The sequence below is a fragment of the Molothrus ater genome, chromosome 11, assembly GCF_012460135.2.
Source record: "Molothrus ater isolate BHLD 08-10-18 breed brown headed cowbird chromosome 11, BPBGC_Mater_1.1, whole genome shotgun sequence".
Taxonomy (NCBI): Eukaryota; Metazoa; Chordata; class Aves; order Passeriformes; family Icteridae; genus Molothrus; species Molothrus ater.
In genome coordinates, this window is record NC_050488.2 from 1085122 (window position 1) to 1109453 (window position 24332).

The 24332-nt window shown below is 44.1% G+C and overlaps 1 protein-coding gene and 2 long non-coding RNA genes across 3 annotated transcripts; 2 read left to right on the forward strand and 1 right to left on the reverse strand.

The window, feature by feature from the left end:
- Positions 1-1953: 1953 nt before the first annotated feature.
- On the reverse strand, positions 1954-23426 carry PTPDC1 (protein tyrosine phosphatase domain containing 1). The gene is given in 11 exon segments (XM_036390780.1): positions 1954-3695; positions 4497-4607; positions 5323-5508; positions 6203-6513; positions 6516-7406; positions 8072-8209; positions 8937-9055; positions 9278-9358; positions 10065-10236; positions 12866-12958; positions 23405-23426. Coding segments are annotated over 10 exon segments (2211 nt in total). The 5' UTR covers positions 12951-12958; positions 23405-23426; the 3' UTR covers positions 1954-3578.
- LOC118691552 (uncharacterized) lies at positions 11559-12661 on the forward strand. Its single transcript, XR_004981025.1, has 3 exons — positions 11559-11718; positions 12081-12254; positions 12415-12661. It is a non-coding gene; the product is annotated as an uncharacterized LOC118691552 (long non-coding RNA).
- LOC118691553 (uncharacterized) lies at positions 14133-17804 on the forward strand. The gene is made up of 2 exons (XR_004981026.1): positions 14133-14663; positions 14767-17804. It is a non-coding gene; the product is annotated as an uncharacterized LOC118691553 (long non-coding RNA).
- Positions 23427-24332: the final 906 nt, after the last annotated feature.

The window sequence follows — 24332 nt, forward strand, 5'->3', positions numbered from 1 at the left end:
CCCGGCAGCAGCACTGGCTGAGCTCCGTGCCCAGGAGCAGCCGTGGACGCCCACGGTGTGGGCAGGCAGGAGCCAGGCAGGGGCTGCTGTGAGCAGCGGCGGGGCCCAGAGGGCTGGGGGAGCCCATGCTGAGCGTCCCTGGGCTGAGGGCACATTTCCTTCCCTGGCATCATCTGGGCCTGGACCTCCTCCAGTGGCAAGCCCAGGAAAAGAGGGAAGTCATCAAGAGCATCTCCAGAGACACAGTCTGCTCAGCAATTCCAGCAGGCAAAACAAAGCTCCTCCCTAATTAATACACACTTGATAGAACCGAATTGATGGGCCATTACCAATCCAGGGTGCTGCACAGGGTCTGCTCCTCTGGACGAGGGCCAGAAGGGAAGGGAAGAAGGGCTGTGTGGCCTTGGGGCCCGATGGGGCTGATGAACAGCCCCAGAGGCACAACAGCCCAGCTGCAGCCACACTTGATTTCCTGGTCAAAACACTCCCGTAAGGCACCTGGGGGCTTTGGAGGCCCCCATAAGGTGCACGAGGGGCTGGGGTGCCTTGTGCGACACACAGGGATATTTTAGGCTCCCTCTGAGGCATGGAGGGCGCTGGGGTCCACTTCAAGTCATGCAAGGGATTTGGAACTCTATGTGAGGCATGCAGGGGGGTTGGGATCTCTCCCAAGGTGTGCAGGGTGCTGGGGTCTCTGCTGAGGCACATGACGGGCTTTTGGGGTCTCATTTCAGATGTGGAGAGGTCTGTGGGTTCTCATAAGCGTCCCGGTGCTTTGCGCCCCTCCTGCTGCACGCAGTGGGGCTGGAGTCTCTGCTGAGGCACGCAGGGGTCGGGGCCCTCCCGCGCTCCCTCCGGGGCCCTCCGGGCCCGTCCGGCTCGGGGCTGCCGCGGCCCAGGGGCAGCCGCCGTGCCGGGACGGCGGTGGCGACGAGCCGAGGCGGAGCTGCCCCGCCGCGTCGCGCTGCACGGGCACGGCACGGGCGGCGCCACAGCCGCGGCCCTGCCTCCTTCGGGGCCGGGGACACACAGGACCGGGCACCGCTCAGCGCCCGAGGGGACGGAACCGATGCCAGAGGAGCCTGGGGAGCCCCGGGCTGGGCCCTGGCGCTGCACGCCCGGCTCTCCTGTGGCCATCCCGGGCGGCAGGGGCTCGCTCTGGGCCGCGCTCTCCCCGCCCGACGGCGCTCTGGGCGAGCTTCCGGCTCCTGCCACTGCCCTGAGAACGCTGAGGGGCATTCGGGGCCGGGACTGGGCTTGCCAGAGAGAGAATTCATAGGAGACTTGGTTAGGCTTTTTACAAGATTAACTGAGAAACAACTTAAAATCCCTGGCTAGATCGTGTAGTTTAACGCGTGGGGATTCCTTGAAGATGCTTTGTAACTTCCTGTGGTGCCGGGCCAGGCCGGGTCCCAGCGAGCCCCAACGCCCGGCAGCTCTCATGTATGCAGGACGGCTGGGATCAGGGAGACGAGTCAACATCCCTCCAGCTGGCCGCTCTGCCTGCAGGGTGTCACGCAACAGCAATGTTCCAGCAAGAACAGGCATTTTTACATCCTCAGCACCACGTGCTCTTGTGGTCCTGGTCGTGGATCAGAGAGAAAAGCCAAATGTGACAGACTAAACTTGACTTTAGGAGAGGGATGGCTCAGCAGAGGGCCTGGGGAGCTGTGGTGCCAGCCAGTGACCGGGCACTCGGACACAGCAGGAATACCCCAGACTGTCACACTTCAGCTGGGAGGGTATCAAAGCCCAGGGGTTCTTTGCTCAGGGTCCCCAGAGGCACCAGCTCAAGCTGCCACTGTTCTACCACGATAAAATTGTTTTAAGGATCCAGAGGTCTGACACTCTGCTATGGAGGACATTCCACATTTCCAGTCTTTTGGGCATTTAGGAGCTTTTGATTTTGCTTTGCACCCAAGAAAAACAAATCTCCAAATGTGCACAAATAACTCCTTTAGCATTTCCTCCTTTTATTTGCAGCTGATTTTTACATTGTTCTCTGCTACCTTGTCCTCGTCTTTCCAAAATTCCTGTGCCTATTCAAGCCCTACCTTGGTGCACACATTTTGTTTAGTTCTGTAGTGATTTATCTCCAGCAATCCTGCCGACCACGCCCATTTCAATGTTGCAAAAACCTAACTCGGGGCTGCAGTATGTGAATCACACTCTGGTGTGGGAGATGGCAGAGCACCAGAGCAGGCCCTGAAGAAGGGACATTTGGTAGATTAGAAGATGGTATTTGTTTGAGCCTGACTGCTAATGCTGACACAGAACTGCCTGTCATGTTGCCTTGCCTTTCTGCAAAGCTGGATTTGTGTTTGTGATTTGCATGTGATATTTTCAAGTGTTCCTATTTTAAGATGATTCTGCCAAAGTAGTTGTTTTAATTTGAATTTGATATAAAATCATCCAACAGTTGAGGCATATATAAATTACCTGTATTTCAACTGGTCTATTTTTAATTCTAAATATTAGTCATTTACAGAAGCGAATAAAAATATTTTGGAAAAGGAATAAATTCTTGTTTAACTACTTAAATTTATCAACCTTGATGAACCTCTCAGTCTGCAAACTGGCATTCCAGTCCAGATCCTAAGGCTGGAATCCAAAACTGTGTTAGGATGATGGCCCAGCTGTTTCTATTTTATTAGATAAAATGCCTTGGCAAAGTGTATTACAGCTAGTAAGGTTTTGATTAATGTTTTTTTAGTATGACTATATCACACTTCTTTATGTAAGTATTTGCTGGATGTAAGTATGGACAGAATCATATCCTTATGAAGATTTCATGATGAAGTGTTTTTTTTACTTGAAGCAACAAAAGCTTAGCTAATAAAGTAACATTTTACTTTTATTCAAAGGACTTACATGCCTCAATCAATTTTCTGTTAAAAACAGTTTGAAGCTTTCTCAGCCAAAAATGTCTAAATTAGGGCTTGATGACTACTGCTCAACACAGTGCATTTTTCTCCTACAACACCTTCTAGAAATACTTTGGTTACAATTGTTTAAGAGATCTGAAAGAAAATACTGTCTGCTGTCTATAACAGATCTCAAGATCTGTGAATCTCTCCATTATTACTGTTGGTCTTAGTTCAGAATTTCTGAATGGAAAAGCAGTTTCACAGATGCAGTCAATATTTATTTTCTGCAAAATGAAATCAAATATCATTAATGTAAACATATGTAATACATAAATATTAATCCATTAAACCTTTGGGGATCATGGCACTGAACTTTATGGCAGTCGTGTCACTTGACAATAATGTTTCTTGCCAATAACAGAGGTTTCCACATCAATAAACACATCTGAGAATAGGAGAACCCTTCACAACATAAAAGAACAGTACCTGAAACAAAATGCTACAGAGAATGGTTACATGGAGCTGTTCTTTAAAACTATGTAGACTGAACAATTGCCACTAAAACTCCCTCTAAAAAAATAAAATTATTTGTTAATAACTTCTGTTACCTAAAGTTAGGTAGATCATGCCAGGTAGCACAAAATACAGTAGCTGGAATATGCAAAATAATTTGGTAGGCCCAAGTAATGCTTCAGCAGAGCTGTGTAGAAATCAAGAAGGATTCTCTGTTCCTTCTTTAATCCTTTTCCTTTTTTCTTCCAGTGCTTGTTTAAACACAGTTTTCAAGGTATTGTAAACATATGGCCCATTCTCAGAATCGAAGCTTGTCTAATAAAAGAGAGAAGTTTCAGTTCAGTTGTTAAAGAGATACCATACAGCAAAATGCAAAGTAAATGCACAACATTAAAAAAAAGCTTTGAGATTTATCAAAGAAAAGATTTGTTTTTGATGGAGTGCTTAATGCCAAGTGTTTTCAGTTTTATGTTAACTAGACATTAAAATAGAAGAAAGAGAAATCTGGTGATTGTTTTAACAGGCAGATTTACAAGAGATGAGGAAACAGCACAGTGAACATTCTGTTCAAGCTCAGATTTCATTGACTGAATCTGAGAAGAAATCTGAGCTGAGCAATAGCTTCACCTGTCACTGTTACTCAATGAGCCCAAAGCAGAAATTAGTTACTCACATCCTGTGGTACAGGTCTGGAACAGAACTGACTTGCAGTGTAATTTCAGAAAGTGATTTAATCTGATGGAAAGAATTCACATGGTACAGAATCTACCAAAGTCTTTGGGAAGCTACTCTAGGTGATTAGTCAGTGTCACCCTGTAAAATTCTCTTTTCCCTAATTTGAAGATGTCCATGAACTGGCAGTGGTCCAGAAAGAGAAAAACGAGATTCCAGGATTAAGGTTGTAGTGACAGAATTTTAATTTTTTAGAGAATATTTCCAACCCTTTATGTATGTGATTATTATAAAATGTAAACTCTGAAATAAATAAGCTACACTGAAGCAAGAAGGAATTACTGTAGCCTTTCTCACAGAGGCCTCCTTCTGTTGATTGATTTACCCTTCATGATTTAAACCAAGTAAATACAATATCTTGGATAGTTATTTGGGATTACTTGCCTTGGAGAAAGCTTTAATAGCACGAGCAAGTAAGGCCTCCTCCACATCAGCTGGCAGCACTTGCAGTTTCGCCACACAGTGTAAAATACAAAGGATGGTCTGACACTGCTCCTGGTGGGGAAAAGGAACAGCATCTCATCAGAAGAAATATTTCCATAAAAAGCAGTTTAGCACTCAGATTTTGTTAACTGCTGTTTAAACACCAGGTTGTGCCTTCCTGTACTGAAACTTCATGTGCAGGAGTTGGTGGGGAATTCCCACCAGCCCAAAGAGCCGCTGCATAATTATTTCAGTCATGATAGGAAAACTCTTCTCCTGAGTGCTACAAACTACTCTGGTAATTCCTCCTTATTTCTGGGAATTTCAAGATTCCCTCCATGAACAGTAGCCTTCCTGTGAATTGGCATAGGAAGGGTGAGATTTGATCTTTTCAGCCCAAAATGCTGTGCATGTTCAGGGCTTTTTTCCCCATCTTGTACCTCTCTCTGTTCCTCCCAGTCTCTGTCACCACTAGAAACTGGCAGAGACACTGAGCAGTGCGAGCAAGGAGGAAGAAAAGGAAGAACAATCTTTGTGGCTGTTCCTTCCCAACCCTTTCCCAGCTTAATTAAGGGGCTGGAGCATTTGTCACACAAGCAATCTGCTCTAGGTAACTCTGTTTTGAGCAAGACACTTGGACTAGAAGATATCTAGAGATACCTAGACAATTCACACAATTTGATGCAGAATTAATTCTCATTCTGATTTTGAAAGAGAATTAAGTGGCTTTTTTAAAGAGCAACCCTTGCCTAAAGCGAAGGAATGAATTGTCAGATCGAATATGTACCTTTCCCAGCAAGTGGAGCGCATCCTGGGATTCTGTACAATGTTTTGCCAGCATGTCAATATCATCTTTGGATATAATAGGTTCTTTCAGCTGCTCTATCCATGACCACATCAAGCTGCAGAGGATAAAAGGATCTCTCTCGGTGCAGATTTTATCCCAAGCTCCATCTTGAGAATTCAGTTCTTTCTTAAAACAAAGAAAAATACAAACAAACAAAACAAAACTGAAAATGCATTATCTATATACCTTTGCCAAATTCTCTTTGATTGTAGCAGTATTTGCCTCTTATGTTCCAACAAGAAAAGAGTTATCAAAATAATTTGTGTTTTTTTCGAGAGTATCAACATTAATCAACAATAATACAAGTGATTCTTTAAAACAGAAGGATGACAGCAGCAGTGCAGCTGAGAACCTCCCAATACTCCATTGGAATACATAAACCAGCTTTGCATTACAACTTCAAAGCAAATGTTGCTAAGAGGATTTGGGTTTGACAATAAGCAGTTAAGTTTCTACTAAATTCTTTTTCTTTTACTCACAAATCCTCTGATTAGTTCTGAGAAAACACTGATGAAAACCAACTCAAACTTTTAAACCCTGTACTATTTCTGTGCCACCAGCAGCCACGTTACAACCAGAAATAATGGCATCAATTTCCCCCAGTTAGGAAAGTGAACATAACCAGAACCTCCACCCTCCTGCTATAGACCAGAATGTGTAGGTGTATCTTGCCAGCCTGTGAAAGACCTGAACCCAGGCCTCATATAAATTGCTATCCCAATGTGCCATTTCAAAGATCCACATGGCATTTTTGCCATTCCAGGAATTCACTGAGGTGAAATATGCAGAGCCTGTAGCATGGGTTTGAGTTAAAAATTACCTGCCACATTTCTACCTTCTGCTTCACTTCATCCTCTCCCAGAAATTCATTTATATCTGCAAGTGCTTTGGCTGCCAAAACTCTTCGGGCTTCCAAACTTAATTCTGACTGCAGAACAATGTGTGGAATTGTCTCTGACAACTCTCTGCTACTCTCGCTTTCATATCCAATGGAAAAGTTCACTTTGGAAGAGGAAGAAGAAGAGTCAGAGTCCTCAGAGAGATAGAATCTCCTGCCATATATATTGGTCTTGTGGTCCTTCCTGTGAGCAGTCTCACTGGCAAAGCTGTGCCTTTGCATCCCAGGTTCCTGGGATTGTGCATGGACGCGAGGCCTGAGGAAAAGGTCCTGCTGCGTTGTACTTCTTTGGTAGAGCTCCTTCTGTGACAGGAGCCATCCCTTCGTCCATCCAAATCAAATTTCCCTTGACTCCGGAACGTGCACGTGTTACGCACTAATGCCTCTTTGTTTAACTCCACCTGTGGCTTTGTCTCACCTGTGGCAGAACATTCCTCTTCACTGTTCTGCTTGGGTTTGTTGTTCACTAAGATCTGAGCAGGCACTGTCCAGGCAGTGTCATCCTGTTCCAAAAGAAACTCAGTTCTCCTTAGGTCTGACTCACTGTAGCTCAGACGCCTTCTCATATGAGTAAGAGGCTGAAGGCATTCGACATGCCTTCTTCTACAGAAGGCATCGCATTCGTGTCCCAGGGAGACGTGTGAGTCCTGGCTGTCGAGAGCAGAGGAGTGGGTGTAGGACGAGTCCAACGTGTCGCTGTCGTGCCTGGCCAGCTCCCGCTCGAGCTCCGTGGATGTCAGCTGGGACACGGTCGTCTCAATCTCAGCTGAGAGGTCTGGGATGTCCAGCAGCTCTGCCTCTACCACCTGTCTGTTCTCAGCCAGGTCCAGCAGCAGCTTGCACACCAGGTGGATGAGTTTTGGCACGTGCTTGAGGTGCCTGCTCTCGTAGCCATGGAGCAGGTGCCTCTGGCGGGTCAGGTACTGGGACAGGGTGACCGCGTGCACCTTGGGCTCGCAGCACGCGAAGACGTTGCGGAGAGGGACCAGGAACTGGGAGAACTCCCTGACACACAGCAGCTGCCCCCGGGTCTGGATGGAGTTGGGCCTTTTGGCTCTGACAAACAGAATCGCTTGGTCAGCACTCATTCTGGTGGCAAAAACTAAGTAGCAAGCTATTAGAACACCTGGAAAATACAAAGACAAGATTAGTGAAGGAACTGTCACACTCAAACAAATACTCCGTGGAAATATGGGATAGAAATTAATATAGGTGAAGACAGAGTGTCCTCTATTATGTGATGCTGTTACTTAAACGTAATTTCCTGTGAAGAAGCACGAGACAGTGAAGCCCTGCTCACTGCACTGCAGTGGGAGCTCCCCACAGCCTCTCCAGGAGTTCCACTATTCACAAACATGGGAGTAATGGAGGCTACTAAGGGAAGGGCACAACCAGAAAGGACTTGAAAGGAGCAAATGAAATTTTAGGTTCTCCACCAAATCTACCCAATCCAACAGTGAGTGGCAGGTTTGTGAACATGTTATAAATACTGGACAAAGAAAGTGTACCAGGGGAATCCTTCCCCTCCAGAAGCAGCTCTCACATTTGAATGTAATGGAACAATTATACAGATTAAAAACTCTATCTTACAGGTCGTTCATTTTAATATACTAAAACTGATCTTCTCTAGCCATTGAGGACATTTGGACACAGTAGTTTAGCACTTTTAACCATTTTATAGAGGTCCATCTTGCAGTGACACGGAATCTAGCCCAGTTATTACTGGTTTATAACAGAGATGGTTGGAGTTTCTAGAGGAACCCTGGTGCTGCTCCTGCATGGGGCACGTACCTGTCCTCCCGAGTCCTGCATGGCAGTGAACAGCCACCCTCCCCTCCTGCAGGGCAAAAGACATCACCTTTACCATGTCAAGGATAGTCGTGAGAGATGCCACGCCATAATCCTTCCATCCAAAATTATAAAAATAAACTGAAATAAAAAGAGAGACAGTGATTTTCTGCCACACCAAATGTGAAAGGTGTACTACTATTTGCAGAGGAGAGATTACTAATAAGAAATTATAGTACTAAAATTCCATAATGGAGCTTAAAATCTGACTACATCTTGTTTGCAAGAGATCATTTTCCCATTTCAGTGTATGCTTGTTATTGAAACTTGATAGATACACGAAGCTAGCAAAGATTTGTCAAACTCAAGTTCAGCTAGAATGTAAAAGAGGTAACAAAACAGTGATTCATGCAAAATTGCTCAGCTATATATAGAAAGAGGGCAATTTTTTCTTTTCAGAAATAAAAGCACTTCTTCAGTCAGCAGCTGCTTTTTACAGAGAGGCACTTTCACTCTTCTCACCATAACATGAAAATACAAAAATACTGTCAGGAGCAGTGTCCTCTCATGAAATAACCCTTTACAGTCTAGGTAAGAAGACATGAGTGTACCAGAATTTGTGAATACAGAAGAAAAAGCGAACTGTTGTCCTTCCTTTAGAAACACCTGAACACTAAGCCTCCATCTCTCTCTGTATAATACACAATCTTCAATAATGTGTTATTTGCTCTTCATTGTATTTGCCAGGTTTCACGTTTTGTGCAATGTTTCCTACATAGCTGTGTTTAATTCACGGGAATTCAAGTAAAAATATCCTTAAATGTCAAAGTCAATAATTAATGAGGAACAACAGCAGGAGGGAACTTACTGCCAGCCTCCATAAAGGCTTCAGGACGGTAGGTGAAGCCACTCTCCTGCTCCAGGGGGTTCCCACAGCTCGCGTGCTCCCCAGGACGCTGAAGGTTAATTATGGTTTTTATGCCACATCTTAAGGAAGGAATAGATGAGTCAAAGTATTACAGGCAGCCAAAATCTCATTGTCCCTTATTTTCTGAAACACATATTTATTCTTAGTGGATAATAAATCTTTACCTGTAGAGCGTTAAAATGAAAGGATCTTTATCAACAATCCAAATCTATGTTGAAAGAGAAAATGGATCAGGAATTACACCAGTAATATTTACAATAAATAATGACTAAATTTGTTACCTTTCAAACTGCTCAATAATGTTGTACTTTTCAATTAATTCTGTTGAGGGTCGAGCCATAGCCAGGATGTTATCTGTTATCCTGAGAAATTAGAAAAGTAAATAATAATGTTATCATTAATAATTTCCTGGGCATGAGTCTTCCAAAATAAGAATATCGTTATATTCAAGAAATAGAGAAATACCTTGGTGATAATTGGAAATTACTTTTAAAAATTCTACTATGCCACAGTGTTAATGATAAATCCTATTAAACTGATATAGATGGAACATTATCAAAAGACAATTACTGGAACTGCCTACATGCCAGGACGTAAGTAAAAATTCCTTTGAATAGAAATCTGGACCCAGATCCCTGTTTATTCCTTTAAGGTTTGTAAATGCTGCTTAAGCATTTGCCGTTAGAAAAAAGACAGTAAGAATGTCAAGATACATTTCATGTGACTTTTGCTGCACATGAATGTCCTTCTGAACACATGCCCACATTATTTCACCTGCAGGAAACGCTTTTACTTTTCAATTTTATTATTAACATATTTAATTCATTTGCATCCTAATCCTTAGTAGCCCAGAAGAGCTTTTTAATAATTCATGACACACAGGTATTTTTTCTTTTGGATCTGAACCAAACCCACTGTAAGTGAACAGGAACCTTTCACTGTCTTTCCTGGGCTGTGTACAACAGCCACTGGGTCAGGTTCTAATTCCAGATCAAATTCTCGTTCCGTTTGGCACTTGGCAGCTGGTTTTTCAAAAGCCTGGCTGTTTTGCCGCGTTGAGCCGCTCACCAGGAGGAGTAGAGCCCCTTGATGGCCTGCTCGTGCTCGGCCCAGCGCGCGGGGTTCTCGTACTTGCAGGCACGGCCGCCGCAGGCCATGGAGCACTGCATGTGCCCGGGGATGACGTGGCGCAGCCGCTCCCCCATCTTCGTGTACTTGGCCGTGGGGCGCCTCGAGCTCCCTGCGACACAGGCAGAGCCACGTTAGCCAGGAGCTCACTGAAAAACACCACTCAGCCTTATGACAGAGTCACAAACACCAGAAAATATGCAATATGTATTTCAGGCTCGTTGCTCAAGGAAGGATTCTGAGGGGGAAAAATCGCTTGCATTACTGCCAGGTATTTTTTCTGATGAAGTTAGAGGTTAGTGACATCCTTTGCAGCTGAAAAAAGTCACAGTCCTCTTCAACCTGAAATCAATATAGTTAACCATGTCCTCAGAGTATGCATGAATGTGTGCTTCTGTTTTACCTGTTATTTATAACTGAGCTGTTAGAGTAAAAAGCACGTATTAACACCTGAATAAGGAATCAGTGAACAAAACAGAATATACAAAATACAAGAAGAAAATTAAACCCCACTATTTTATCCACACACAAAAAGTACTGTTAACAGAACAAAACTATAATAATACCGAGAAAATACCCAGAACTGCCAACAGTCTCAATGAAAAGTACTTTACTTTTTTTTTCAGGAAAAGTGGCGTCTAGCTCCTCGGGGCTGAGCGATGACAGAGCCACCATGACCCGGTGCGTGGACGAGGAGAGCAGCTCCACCACGGAGCTGCGGCGCCGCTGGCTGAGGCGGAGAAGGGGATCAGAGGAGGAATGCCTCCGCCCCTGGAAGAAGTGGCTAAAGATGCTGACGGCCGAGCGCCGACGGGGGGAAGGCTGCATGGCTGCGCGGCCCCAGCTCCGCCCGGCGCCGCTGCCCGGGGCGCTCTGAGCGCAGGGGAAGTTGCTCAGCGCTGAAGTTGCGGGAGCAGAGCGGAGCATCCCCGAGCGCGCTCGGCAGCTGGTCCCCGGGCTGAGCTGTCGCCATGGAAACGGAGGATGCAGGCGCTGCTGCCAGCCAGCCCCGGGCTGCTTCTTTCCACAGGGATTGCGTCTGCTCGGGACAAACTGTTCCACCGCTTGATGAAAGTAGTTGCTTGTCAAGTAGGTAATTTTCAAAACGCGCTGGGAACAACCAAAATGTTTGTAATAAACAATGGGAGTATTTAGTTCCTGCTCAATAACAGGCATTCAGAACTCGCTAAGACACAAAATACTCCATTCAACAGAACAATCAAAATGTAGCTGGAGGCTCTGCCTCCTGAGAGATCTGTAAGGAAGCACATTATACTCCCCCACCTCTTGGTTCTTCATTCCACAGCCACCTCTCCTCCTCCACTTCGCTGCTCCAAAATGCATCATTAGCTGTGTAATGACTGGGATTAGTGTGTTCCTGCTGAAATGCTTTAGTACATGATGAATTGTAGACTGTTTGCCTGGACCATTCACATCTTCTAACAAAACACAATTTGTTATCCAAAACAAAAGGCTGGGTTTTTTTCCAAGGCACAGCTTTTTTATGAAGCAAAGCTGTTAACCCTGCATCCTGACAGAAAGCAGATCACGAGGAGGAGAAGGTGTGTCAGCTGAGTGCTTCAGGCTTCTGAAGGTAGGTATGAGGTGGCAAATTGCCTCCCACTTTGCTTCCAGTGTGCTGAGCAGGAGAATGAGGTGGCCAGAAAGATTGCAGCACTTGAAAAAGCTCCTGTGCACAGAATGGACTATAGTGATGTAAAAAGCCTCTGTCATCCCAATGTCTGTGCATCAGACTGCACAGAAAAGGGAAGACTAGGGAAATCAAGAAAATTCACTTGAAATTTGTCAATAAACAAATTAATCCCACTGCATTTTCCTAAAACACATTTGTGTTTCTTCTTGTACCACAAAACCAGTAACTTGTACAGAGGAATTTGCATAAGAGGAAGTTCCCTTTTGGGACAAATTCATCAGGCAAAAATCTGCTTCTTCCAGGCACTGACCAGGAACTGAAGGCCTGAACTTTGACTGCTGCTCCCCAGCTCTTACAGAGACGTGGCAATGTTTGCTGTGGGTACCAGGCCTGAAATATCAGCAGTGATGTCGTGTGAGGAAAGGAAAATGTTCAAAACCTTGACTCATCATTCATCAGTGGAACTGTATCAACAGGTGAGGAAACATGTAAATATACTTTTATTTTGGGGGTTGCATGGAAGAGAAAGGAGATGAAAAAGGCTATTTCAAGTGCTACCTGTATCCAAGGAATGTGAAAAATATTTTCTAATTCACTACATTCCTTTCTTGTTTTTAATTATTTTTCTCTTTCCAGAAACTTTTCAGTATATATCAAATGATAGTGGAGACAGAAGTGAGGAAAATAAAATGCTACACATCATTTTTTTCCTACTTAATCTAGCAGATTTGCAAACAAACACTCACCCAAAATGGTAAGAAAGAATTGCATCTTGTACAAGTTTAAATAATTAGAAAAGTGAGTTTTGCTGAAGGCGGGTTTGTGTTTTCAGAGAGCTAGGCAGTTTCTCAACACAAAAATGGCATAGTTTCTTCCATTAAGAGATCTGACAAAATGAAAATTACAGAAAAGGTTGACATATTATCACCATGATATGCTGATTAAATAATGCGGTTTGGTTTTGTTAGAGACATTTTACATTTATAACCATGGATAATATTTCTGGGGTTTTTAAATTTTGTGGGGTTTTTTTCCAGAATTGTTCTAAGCATTTATTATGAATGGCACATCAGAGCCAAATTCTTACCTGAACTCATATTTGCCAGATACACACTGCTCTCTATCAGCAAGGAGTATGGTTGCTCATTTTGCAGCAAAACTCCTGCAGCCATTGCAGTACCTGTTGAAACAATGGAATAATCACTGAAAGCCTATGAGAGAAGCTCAAAATGGGCAGAATAAAGGCACATGCTCCTGGTTATGTTATGGAGTCGTTGAAGATTTGGGCAGTCAGGCATGGGCTGGTACTTGACAGATTGTCTACAATGCATGGCCCCTCGCTGCTCTCTTCCCTGTACTCTTGGGCTTTGGAATCACACCTGTCATGATTCTCCTCTAACAAGAAAACTGAACCCACTCCTCTCTCCAGGCAGAAACAGATTTTTTCTCTACTGTTATTTCTAATACAAGGTAAGTCCTGCTCTGAAGACCTTCTATCCGACAGAAAGATAAAGCAAGCTGTAGATATGAACACAGTCATCAGTCTGTGATGCTTAAATAAACCCTTTGCATAGCTCTTGAATGGAAATTCTTACTGAGTATAAGATCACCCTTCTGTTTCTCTTATCTCTATAGGAAAATAGCTGCAAGCATGACAAAAAAGAGCAATTTTTATACCAAACTAAGCACATCTCTGCTGCATCATTAGCTAGAGAAAGTTTGCTAAATAGACAAACCTTGGGTTCCCAAGTCTGCAAAACCAGTATTAGGATTCAGTATAAATAGGGTTTTAAAAGACAGATGTGCTAAAAAAATATATATAAAAATAGAAGAGTCCTGCGGGGATTAGGTGAAACAACAGGCCTGTGTGGTGCTAACTGCTTGCTGTTCATTGTCCAGCTTTTATCTCTAATTCTGCATAATAATTTTTGCAGCAAATATTTAAATAAAATTTATTCATTCAGATATTATATTATCTACCACATACTTGAATAAATTATTTTTCCAACAATGCTAATGGACTTTATTCCACAAAGTCAGCCAGTGCAGCTCTGTTCATTTCAAGATGCTTAATGGTGGGAACAGATTACAGATTCACATTAAGAACCCTTTCACAGAGCTGCACCAGTCCTCTCAAAGGGATGAGAATTACATTTGTCAGTGAAGACAAAAAGCCTTCTGAAACTTCAGAGATGCTCAGAAAGGCATCTCTAATGTAGGTATTTTAAGAAGAATATGAATCAAGAATATGAATCAAGAATATTAATCAAGAACACTCTTTAATAAAGATTAAAAGAGTATATGGAGCATTTTCTACTCAGCTACTTGACCATCTGACTCTGTATTCTGAAAAGTCAGTCCTTTAATAAACTACCTTCATATAATTGCATTCTATTTGGAGAAGTTCCAGAACCTCTATTTTTTTTCCAATGGATTTTGAAATCAGTAAGTGATGGCTTCCATTATCAGAGGAAACTTTGAACCTAAAGAAAGTACTTCATTTTATCCCCAGAATTTCTTTTTTAGAGTTAATAATTCTGAATTAACAAAAATTATTGGTTTCTATTTCTCAGAAAGTTCTCTTCAAAATTCCTAACAGCTTCTCCAGATAAGATTTGAAAAAGATATCTCATCATACTGGCAGCAGAATCACCACCATGACGACTATTTAGTTCTCCTATTTCCCTATACTCAAATGATTAAAAAATAAAGATATTAAATATCAGGGATATTTCTATCTAAAAATATTTCCTTTTTTTTTTACCCAGGAATCAGGCTGATAAGAACTCTTAACTCTTAACCTCTTAATGAGATGGAGGTTAATGCAAAAGAGAACATACCTAGAGTATGAAAAAATACTAGCAAGCTTCTTCTAAGTGGCAGAGGTGAGCTCTTTGTTTCTTTGTTGTCTAACCAATTTTATTTCATTTATATTCCATAATTCCTGTGCTGCCCAACTGACCTGGATATTTTGTCTGTGCCTTTCAGTTTGCAAAACTTGATTGACAGCTCAATGTGATCAATGGGAGCAATTCCGTTATATTTACTTCTGAAAAAAAAGTTAGTAATATTGTGACAAATGACTTTGCTGAGCTACACTGCACTCCCTCAGACAGGTGTAAGGTGGTAATTTGGGACAGGTCAGTGCTGATGTTCCTACAGAGGGGCATTATGTTCCTGCACCAATAAAAAGGATGCTAGAAGTAAAGTGCTTAGGTTGAAGCAGCAGCAGCTCTCTCCTGTTTTGCCTCTGTACCAGATATTCTTGGTTTTTAAAGACGTTCTTCAGCATTTTGCTCGTCTCGTGAACGCTCGGTAGCTGCGGAAGGCACAGCCTGGAGCACTATTCCAGGTCGCGCTGCCATGGAGCTGCCTGAGGATCCGAGTCACGTACCTTGGGGCAATCACGGTATCGCCTTAATCAGCTCTGCTGCTCGATCTCTGCCGTGCGTCCCTATTGCCATGACAGCAAAGAGGCCGCCCCTTAATCCCGGCTCCCTGCACGAGTGAGAGGAACGGTATCTCCTGCGGTGCAGTTCCACCTCTGTTCAGCACAGGCAGCGGTGCCATCCAGCGAGCGGGAACACCCCGGCTCCTGACACCAAACACCGGGAAATGTGCCTGTGCTGTCGGCTGGCAGAAGGCAAGAGCAGGACCACGCTGCCCAAGGAATCTCCTGGAATCCTCATGCCAAGCACTCTGGGTATTTCAAGAGGTCCCCTCCAGGTGTGGGTTTGATATGTGCTTGCTTGATGTTTGTCTGCAGTTTTGAGTTCCTTTTCTTTCCCCCCACTTTTGAGCTGAACAATTTCTAACAGAAGGGATTTCTGTCTCCTGTTGCACTGGATTCACATGTTGCATTTGGAAACACGACAGCTGTCGAGCCCCACTCACTGCTGCACACTTGCAGGGCTGCATTTCCTGCAGGGGATGCAGTGTGGGCACCTCGTGGATGAGGTCGCTCCCAGCACCCACCTTATGAACAGTGAAGCCCCTTGCCCACGCCCTTTCCTCTGCATTACAGGCCCTGCTCTTTGTAAGGTCACAGGGGAGCAGCAGGCCAGCTGGGACATGGGGGGTCCCAGCTCCTTCCAAAGGCCACCTTCCACTGGCAGCATCCCTCACTGGCTCTCAGGAGCTGGCTGCAGGATGGACCCTGCAAACCAGCAGTGGGGTTTGCAAATGACCAACTCTGCCTTGTCACAAAACATTTCTTACTGGTGTTTCAGGATCTGAAAACCAGTGGCTTCCAGGGGCTGGGCTGAATTTTTGCTCCAGACTGGAACGAGAGGAGCAATGTCCATTACTGCAGCAGCCAGAAAACAATGATACAGTCAAAAAGTGAGGAGACAAGAAGATGCTGGTCTCACTCTATCTTGGCAGTGAGGATGGTTATTTAATAAATGCAATTGCTACTGTTTCCTTCAGAACATGTTTTCAAACAGAGAGAAGAGCTTGCATTCCCAGCTGGAAGGATTCCAGTTAGGGCAGTGTAGCTGCCAGCATGGACAGTAATCCCATTGTAAGGCTCCCCACAGTGCCCCTGTGCACCTATCCACCAATACTGAGGGCCCAAATCTTTAATTCCTGTGGCTTTGGCAAACAAGGATGTCACAGCAGACCACACACTTAAAAAGATTACATTTATGTATTAACATTAAAAAGTTTAGTAAGTTTTCCATTTCAAATATCAATATATGGGAAAAATTATTTTAAACCTCAAATATATTCATACGAGAGGCAATGCTGGTGCTTAGGCCTGTCACATGAAATTCTGAGATTATTTTTACTGTTTTATTGTCTTCTAAAGTGAATGTGTTCTCTCCCTGTTGCAGTCACTTGTAAGTAACTACCTAGCAGCTAAATTTTTACAGAAACATAGTGAGCTCGCTGCAGGTAGGGGTGAGGGTAGCTTAGTACCTAAGCACTAGGCTGACACCTTTAAAATTTCCTGTGGCCTAATTCTGCAAGCACTTGAGAAGCTTTGCTTTTGTGAGCAGTCCCACAGAAGTCAACTGAATGTCTAAATATAAGATCACACGGGATACAGTTTCACTGCCAAAATGCAAAATCCTGTAAACAGCACTAATGGAGATGTTTCAGGCAGATGACTAAAGATAACTTCAATGATTAAGACTAAGTAAAAATAGGATAGTGTAGTGAGGACTGGGTATATTTAATGAAGTGGTTAAGAGCTACTAAATTATAACCTTGTCTCTTAATTCAGGCTTTGAATCTGATGCTTTAAGATTGGCAGATCATGAGAATTTCTAGCAAAAAATCTTCTAAATTGGCTGAGAGGTGGTTAGTCACTGGTTCAGGAAGCACTGGTAAATGAAAATGCATTTTAAATTACCACAGACTATCTAATTTTAACATTGCCAGGAATAACAAAGCATTTCTAAACGTTTGTAAAAAATTATGATAACTGAGGGTTTTGCTAAACTTGGATTATTATGATTAATGAAACAAGATGCAAAGGTTCTTGTTCTAATGCCTGTACCCGTGAAAAAGCTCACTGGGAACAGATATTTCATGAATGCTTAAGCTACAATTTAAACATGGTCTGGAAGGAAGTTTTAGCACTGAGCACACATCTTTCAGTAGGCACGCACCTCAATTCCCAAGGTACTTTAAAAAGCTCAATTATTTGAAATTTAAATGTTTTCTTCCCGTAAGAAAACACCAAAATACTGGAAAAGCAATAAACACACGGATAAAGGACAGAGAGAAGACTAGGTAAAAATGTAAACAAATTTTCATATAGTTCAGTTATACACTACTTACACAGCAGGATGATACTACAGCTGCTGTGAAACTCCAGGGGTTTCACACTGGAACCACAACCAGAACGGATTTGTTATTTCTACATGTCTTTTACCCTCTTTGGGAAAAAATATTCCCTACCTGTCTTAGTAAAAGATGAATGTCATTTAATCATCAAGTTTGATATTTACAAAGGACTCTAACCTCTTTCATGTACAAAAGAGACAAGAGAATATCATTCATTAAAAGATTATGCAGGTGCTGGTTTGATGATTCAGTCTTTGCTGTTCATAGATTTTTGACATAAATAGCAAGAAACTGCAAGCTAAACTGATGGACAAGGCTCTCAATTAACTTGAGCCATGTTATTTAAATCACCTCTTTCTGTGGCAGTGCTAACCTAAGAGTTAACAGAAGGTATTTTAAACTACCTTGAACAGGCTGGCAGGCAGTAATTACTAGAGAGACTCATCAAGGAGATGGCGTAAAGTGAATATATTAACTGTTCTACAAACAAAAGTGCTGGCTCTGAGACCCTTGATCATGAACATCATGTTTACCAAGAGACTCTCAGACTCATCACACTGACTACATGCAGAAGAATGAAATAGTCAGTAATTGTCAGCATTCTGACAGCACTCAAGTGCAAGTTCAAAAATTATCTCTGTGAATTAGAGGATTTTTACATCTAATACAGTCAAAACCATAGTAAATTTACAGGACTTTTAATAGTTTTAGTTATTTCAGTGTAACACCTTACCTGTTACCCTGCAAAAAGAATGAGTGAGTGCTGATCCCTTCATAGCTGCAGTATCAGCCACAAGAAACACGGTGCAGGGCAGTCACGTTTTACAGAGAAGCTGAATGAATTCCCCTGGTGTTTCCTGTGGCTAATCGGATCGGGGATGGTAATCTGGGAGGAGCCAGCAACGATCTTTTCTTAACCTAAACGGTGCGGGGAGTGCCTCGGGGACTATGCAGATAATCGTCCTAAACTGCTTTCTGCGTCTGCCCGGCCTTTAAAGGGATTGAGGCAAACAGGCCGCACAGCCTGATGTTCTAATAACTGACTCTCCCAGCTCTGCTCTTCCTGTTCACCTCATTTCCTATTAGCGACAACTAAACAGGTATTTATTTGTGTGTGTCTACATGCACAACACAAACAAACACAGAGCCACAGAGAGAATTTTGAGAAGTGAGATTAATTACAGTAAAACTGATACACTGAGATTTTGAAATGCCATGAAAAGAGAATTAGATAGAACTGTTCCATTGTTATCTGGGCCTATCGTTGTTATCTGCATAAAGCATTTATTCTTACCCAGTAAAAGCACAGAATGTCACTGAAGTATTTTTAGCAAGTATAAATTAACTGCATTAAAAGTAAGATCTCAAAACCATAACAAAAATAAATTAATATAAATATAATCAACTGTAATCAACTAAAAATATAATCAACTAAACCCCAAAGATTTTGATTTAACTAAATACTAGATAAACAATGTATATAAAATAGGATACAATATCTTATTCTATCTTAAAAATAGATCTTATCTCAAAATCTATTTCAAGCACTAAGTAGTAGCTGACGAAGAAAAGGGCTTTCATCTATTCCCATCACTTCCCTGCATGTCTTGTTAAAAATCCCTTCCATTAATGAAGCTAGGGATTAATTTAAAAAACCTCCCAATTATTTAGAAACAAATTATCCTTAAAATTAAAATCCAACATGATCTGATCTGTTCTGTGATCCTAAGTTTTTTGGGAAAAAAAAAAAAAAAAGAAAAGAAATGGGACTTCAAAAGATTTGTACACAATTTGGGAGAATCCACCAAGGTACCTTGGCTACTTAAAAACCTGAACAGATTGTGGAGCCTAAAACCCTCTCTGGCACACCTTTCTTGTGTTGGTAGAAGTTTCAACCACAAAGGGGCCAAGCAGCCAGGGCTTCCCCAGCCTGCAGCTGCAACTGGGGGATTCACAATCTCCAAAAATGAACTCATGTGGGTTCCCAGAGTGCCAAGAGCTGGTGTGCAGTGCCACTGCTGCAGCAGCCCTGCCCAGGCCAAGGGCCAGGCACACTCAGGTGTTGGTGAGAGCAGAGCCCCAGCAGAACAGTGAAGACTTCCTGGGAATGACAAACCTTCAGCAGGAATATGTATTGGAAATGTGGGGTAGAAAGACTCAGAGGTCAGCTTGAATGAAATATAAATTGTATAGTGAAATAAATCTGTTCTTTGCATTTCGGCTGTGGTTGGAGGGTTGCCCTTGGTTACCAGTCTGGGTCAATTCACACAACAGGAACAGCCCCATGCAGCACTCCTTGGTTTCACATTGTTCACTCACTACAGAAGTGGCTCTAGAAATCTGAATCTGTGAATTATGAGTAAAGGGATACATGTATTTTCCAAGTGTCAGCACACTAAAATGTGTTAACAAATGGAGCATCTGGCAAAACATTTTGTAGGAGTAGCTGGAGGAAGCTGGCATCATTTTAGTTGACTAAAGAACAAAGAGCAGCTTCAGATAACTAATAAATATTAATTAAATTCTTAATATAAGCATACTCTTTGGGAGAAGTTCTGAATGTTCACATTTGAGAAGCTGACATACCTAAGTTTTGTTTCCATGTGGGTAATATAACACTATTTACCTATTTGATTCCAGAGGGGGGTTAATCCTTGGAGGGTTTGGATTCCTGGTGCAACAGCCTCTGCTTTCATGTATCCACTTGTAGGTGTCAGAGTTTTGCTAGCTACCCCTTTACCTGTTCCTACATTTGTATTTCTCACTATTAATGACTTTGTTCAGCTGAAGAACTAATTTATTCTAGTGCTCGGCAGAGTTTGGCTAATTCCAGGCACCAGTGCCAAACGTGTTTGCTCAAACAGGATGTGCCACCATATTTGAGTCAAAACAAGGCTTTGTGCTAACTGAAGGTGACTTTTTGGGAGAATTAACCTAGAGGGTGAAATAATTTGCCATTTCCAAGGAAAGAATACACAGAGTAGGTGGGATGCTAATGACTAAACTAGCAATCTTCATGTCTCTAGGCTTGGCATTTTCCTGTTTCAACAAAATGAAGAATCCCAAGCCCTCTGGAAAATTCTGCTGAACTATAATTGTCATTTAAAGCATTTTAAGTAGAACAGGATCACTGGGCTTCTGGCAGCTTCTCTTGCACTGCCTCATGCCTACTTCACAGCAGAGGTAGCAAATCCACCTGTCCTGTGGCCTTAGGTACAGGTTTATCAGATTAGGCAGGTAGAAAAGTGTCTGAATTGCCTCATCAGAATGTCTGACCACTGCCTACACTGCACTGCTTTCAGTGATACATAGAAAGAATCAAAATATCACATTATCTTAAAACTTAAAGCTGACTAAAACCTAAGATTAATTTTTATTAAATACAAACTGTGTGCTTGGATTCCTAGCTGGCTTTGGGCATTTCCAGCTTCTCTTTTTGTTCCTTGCTCTTCTCATAGTTTAGATCATAAAAATCAATTAATGTTGCTTTATTTTCGGCCTGTATTGAAACTCTGCAGGGGAGGCTTTAACTTTGTGTAACTTTCCAACATGTTATTGAAGACTTTCTATAAGTTCTACTTTTAGATATTTTACATATATATATATCAATATATATAGACACATATAATTTTTTTCTGTCCATTAAGCATAATGCTGTACCACCACAAATCAATCACAAAAGCAGACTCAAAGCCTTTGGCAGACCTCAGCTTTACCAGCAGTGTTACAGTTGTGGGAGAAATGTACACATTTAGCTGCTTAATGAGATCCCATAGCAGCAGCCCACCTGTGATCCCTGTCCTCTTTCATCATCTCTACTTCTGACAGTCTCTCTTTTCCTGTTGGTTCCACTGTTACCTAAAATTGCCAGTAAAGGACAAAATGTAGTGAAATGTTAGGTAAAGGCAGCAGCGTAATATGAAAATTTCAATTCAAAAGTCAGTTCCAAAACTGGAAAGTTGTATCAGGTGTTCATTCAATGGACTTACAATGCAAAAGGTGACTACACATCTAGGAAAATAGTGTAGAACCACTTAAACTAGATCTAGCTAGAAAAAGGAAAGCTCTAATTTATGTGACAACTATCTTCTCCATGTCAGATTTCCCAGTTCCTAGACAATTCATTACACAAAATAAAATAGTCATTATGGTGTCCAAATGGTATAATTGGATTTCCAAAGAAGTGAAATATTTACTGAAACGTGTGGAAGAAACGCTTTTCGGGTCAGTTTATGTGTCGAGCCGAGCAAGTACACCACGAGAGAGGACTACATTGCTGATTGTACCTGAGGTGATACCCTCACAGCAGCTGGCCCTGCAGACTGTCTCCCTCTCTCACTTCATCTTGCCTTAGACATGCAGGTACTCCCTGTGTCCCACATAAACTACTGAAGGAAACAAGAGATGGAAAAATCACAGAATCCCAGAATGGTCTGGGCTGGAGGAACCTTAAAGCCCATCCAGTGCCACCCCTGCCATGGCAGGGACACCTTCCACTGGCCCAGGGTGCTCCAAGCCCTGTCCAACCTGGCCTCGGACACTGCCAGGGATCCAGGGGCAGCCACCACCTGAATCACAACCTGAAAATGCTTTCAAGCAATACAAAAGTGCAAACACATTTATTTTGTACACATGATATTGGGATTAACTCCTCCATAGATGTGAAGCTGGGTGTTGCTCAGTGGTGTGAAGGACTCCCAAAAACAAGTCAATGAGAAAAGCAAAAGCAAGGGATCTATGCAAAGAGAAAACACTGAAGTCTAGATTATTAACAAATCAGGTAACCGTTAATCTTTTTGTTATTCCACTGAAGAGTGTAGTGACAGTCTGTAGCCAAAAGCAGTAATAGCTAAAGGTACTGTTGAGTGTGTGGAGTGACCTATGTATTGAGGTCCCTCAAGCAGGACTGACTGAGCTGCATTTTTCAGGGTGACTGAGTGATGATTAGAGGTAAGGTACAACCACTACTAAACATGCAGACACTGCTGAGAAGGGGAAAATCAGTTTCCACTGCACTACCCCGCTGTCCTTCACGGACCTCTCTCTCCCTGACATCTGTGGGTCTTTGCGAAAGTAAAACTACACAGATCATTTCTTATACTGGAAGCATTTTGAGGTTGTGATTCAGGGGGTGGCAGACCCATGCCTGGAAGTATTCAAGGCCAGGTTGAACGGGGCTTGGAGCACCCTGGGCCACTGGACCCCAGACCAGCCTGGGCTGCTGTGCTTCGGTTCTGTGACTATTCAACAGCGGGTGGCAGAGGGGCTGTGTCACCGCACATCCCCCGCGGGACCACAGGCCGTTCTCAACCACAACCGGTGCCGGGCACGGCCTGGGGACAGCGGGCGGAGCCCAGAGAGCCGTGCGGGGCCGCGGCGGGGTCTCAGTCCTTAAAGGAGGGGCCAGGCCGAGCAGCGAGCGCGGGGCTGCCCCACAGCCCGGGGTGCCCGGCGGGGTTGGGCGCTGTGAGGAAGGTGCGCTGTGCGGGGCCCCGGGCGCTGTGAGGAAGGGGCGCTGTGAGGAAGGTGCGCTGTGAGGGGCCCCGGGTGCTGTGAGGAAGGTGCGCGGAGCTGTGAGGGGCCCCGGGTGCTGTGAGGAAGGTGCGCGGAGCTGTGAGGGGCCCCGGGTGCTGTGAGGAAGGTGCGCGGAGCTGTGAGGGGCCCCGGGCGCTATGAGGAAGGTGCGCGGCGCTGTGCGGGGCCCCGGGTGCTGTGAGGAAGGTGCGCGGAGCTGTGAGGGGCCCCGGGTGCTGTGAGGAAGGAGCGCTGTGAGGGAGGTGCGCGGCGCTGCGAGAAAGGTGAGGGGCGCGGGCGGGGCACGGACCCACCTCACCTGCAGGGCCGCTCGCGCCGCTCCGCCGGCACCGCCCCCCAAACGTGCGCATGCGCAGGGAGGGACCGGGGACAGGGGAGGCAGCAGCGGGAACGGCGGGATCGGGATCGGGAATAGCAGTGTCGGGAAGAGCAGTGTAGGGATCGGGAACAGCAGTGTAGCGATCGGGAACAGCAGTGTCGGGAACAGCGAGGTCGTGATTGGGAAACAGCGGGATCGGGAATAGCGGGATCGAGGAGCAACGGGAGCCGGAAAGGCGGGGGCGGGGAGGACCGGGATCTGGAAAGGCGGAATGGGGGGAACGCGCATGCGGGATCGGGAAAGGCGGGAGCAAGATCGGGATAACAGAGCGGTAGGTGAGGGGCAGGAGTGAGTGAGTGAGTGAGTGAGTGAGTGAGTGAGTGAGTGAGTGAGTGAGTGAGTGAGTGAGTGAGTGAGTGAGTGAGTGAGTGAGTGAGTGAGTGAGTGAGTGAGTGAGTGAGTGAGTGAGCGGAGTGAGTGAGTGAGCGGAGTGAGTGAGTGAGCGGAGTGAGTGAGTGAGCGGAGTGAGTGAGTGGAGTGAAGTGAGTGAGTGAGTGAAGTGAGTGAAGTGAGTGAGTGGAGTGAGTGAAGTGAGTGAGTGGAGTGAGTGAGTGAGTGGAGTGAGTGAGTGAGTGGAGTGAGTGAGTGGAGTGGAGTGAGTGGAGTGGAGTGAGTGAGTGGAGTGAGTGAGTGGAGTGAGTGAGTGAGTGGAGTGAGTGAGTGAGTGGAGTGAAGTGACTGAGTGAGTGAGTGAAGTGAGTGAGTGGAGTGAGTGAGTGGAGTGAGTGAGTGGAGTGAGTGAGTGAGTGGAGTGAGTGAGTGGAGTGAGTGGAGTGAGTGAGTGGAGTGAGTGAGTGAGTGGAGTGAGTGGAGTGAGTGAGTGGAGTGAGTGAGTGGAGTGAGTGAG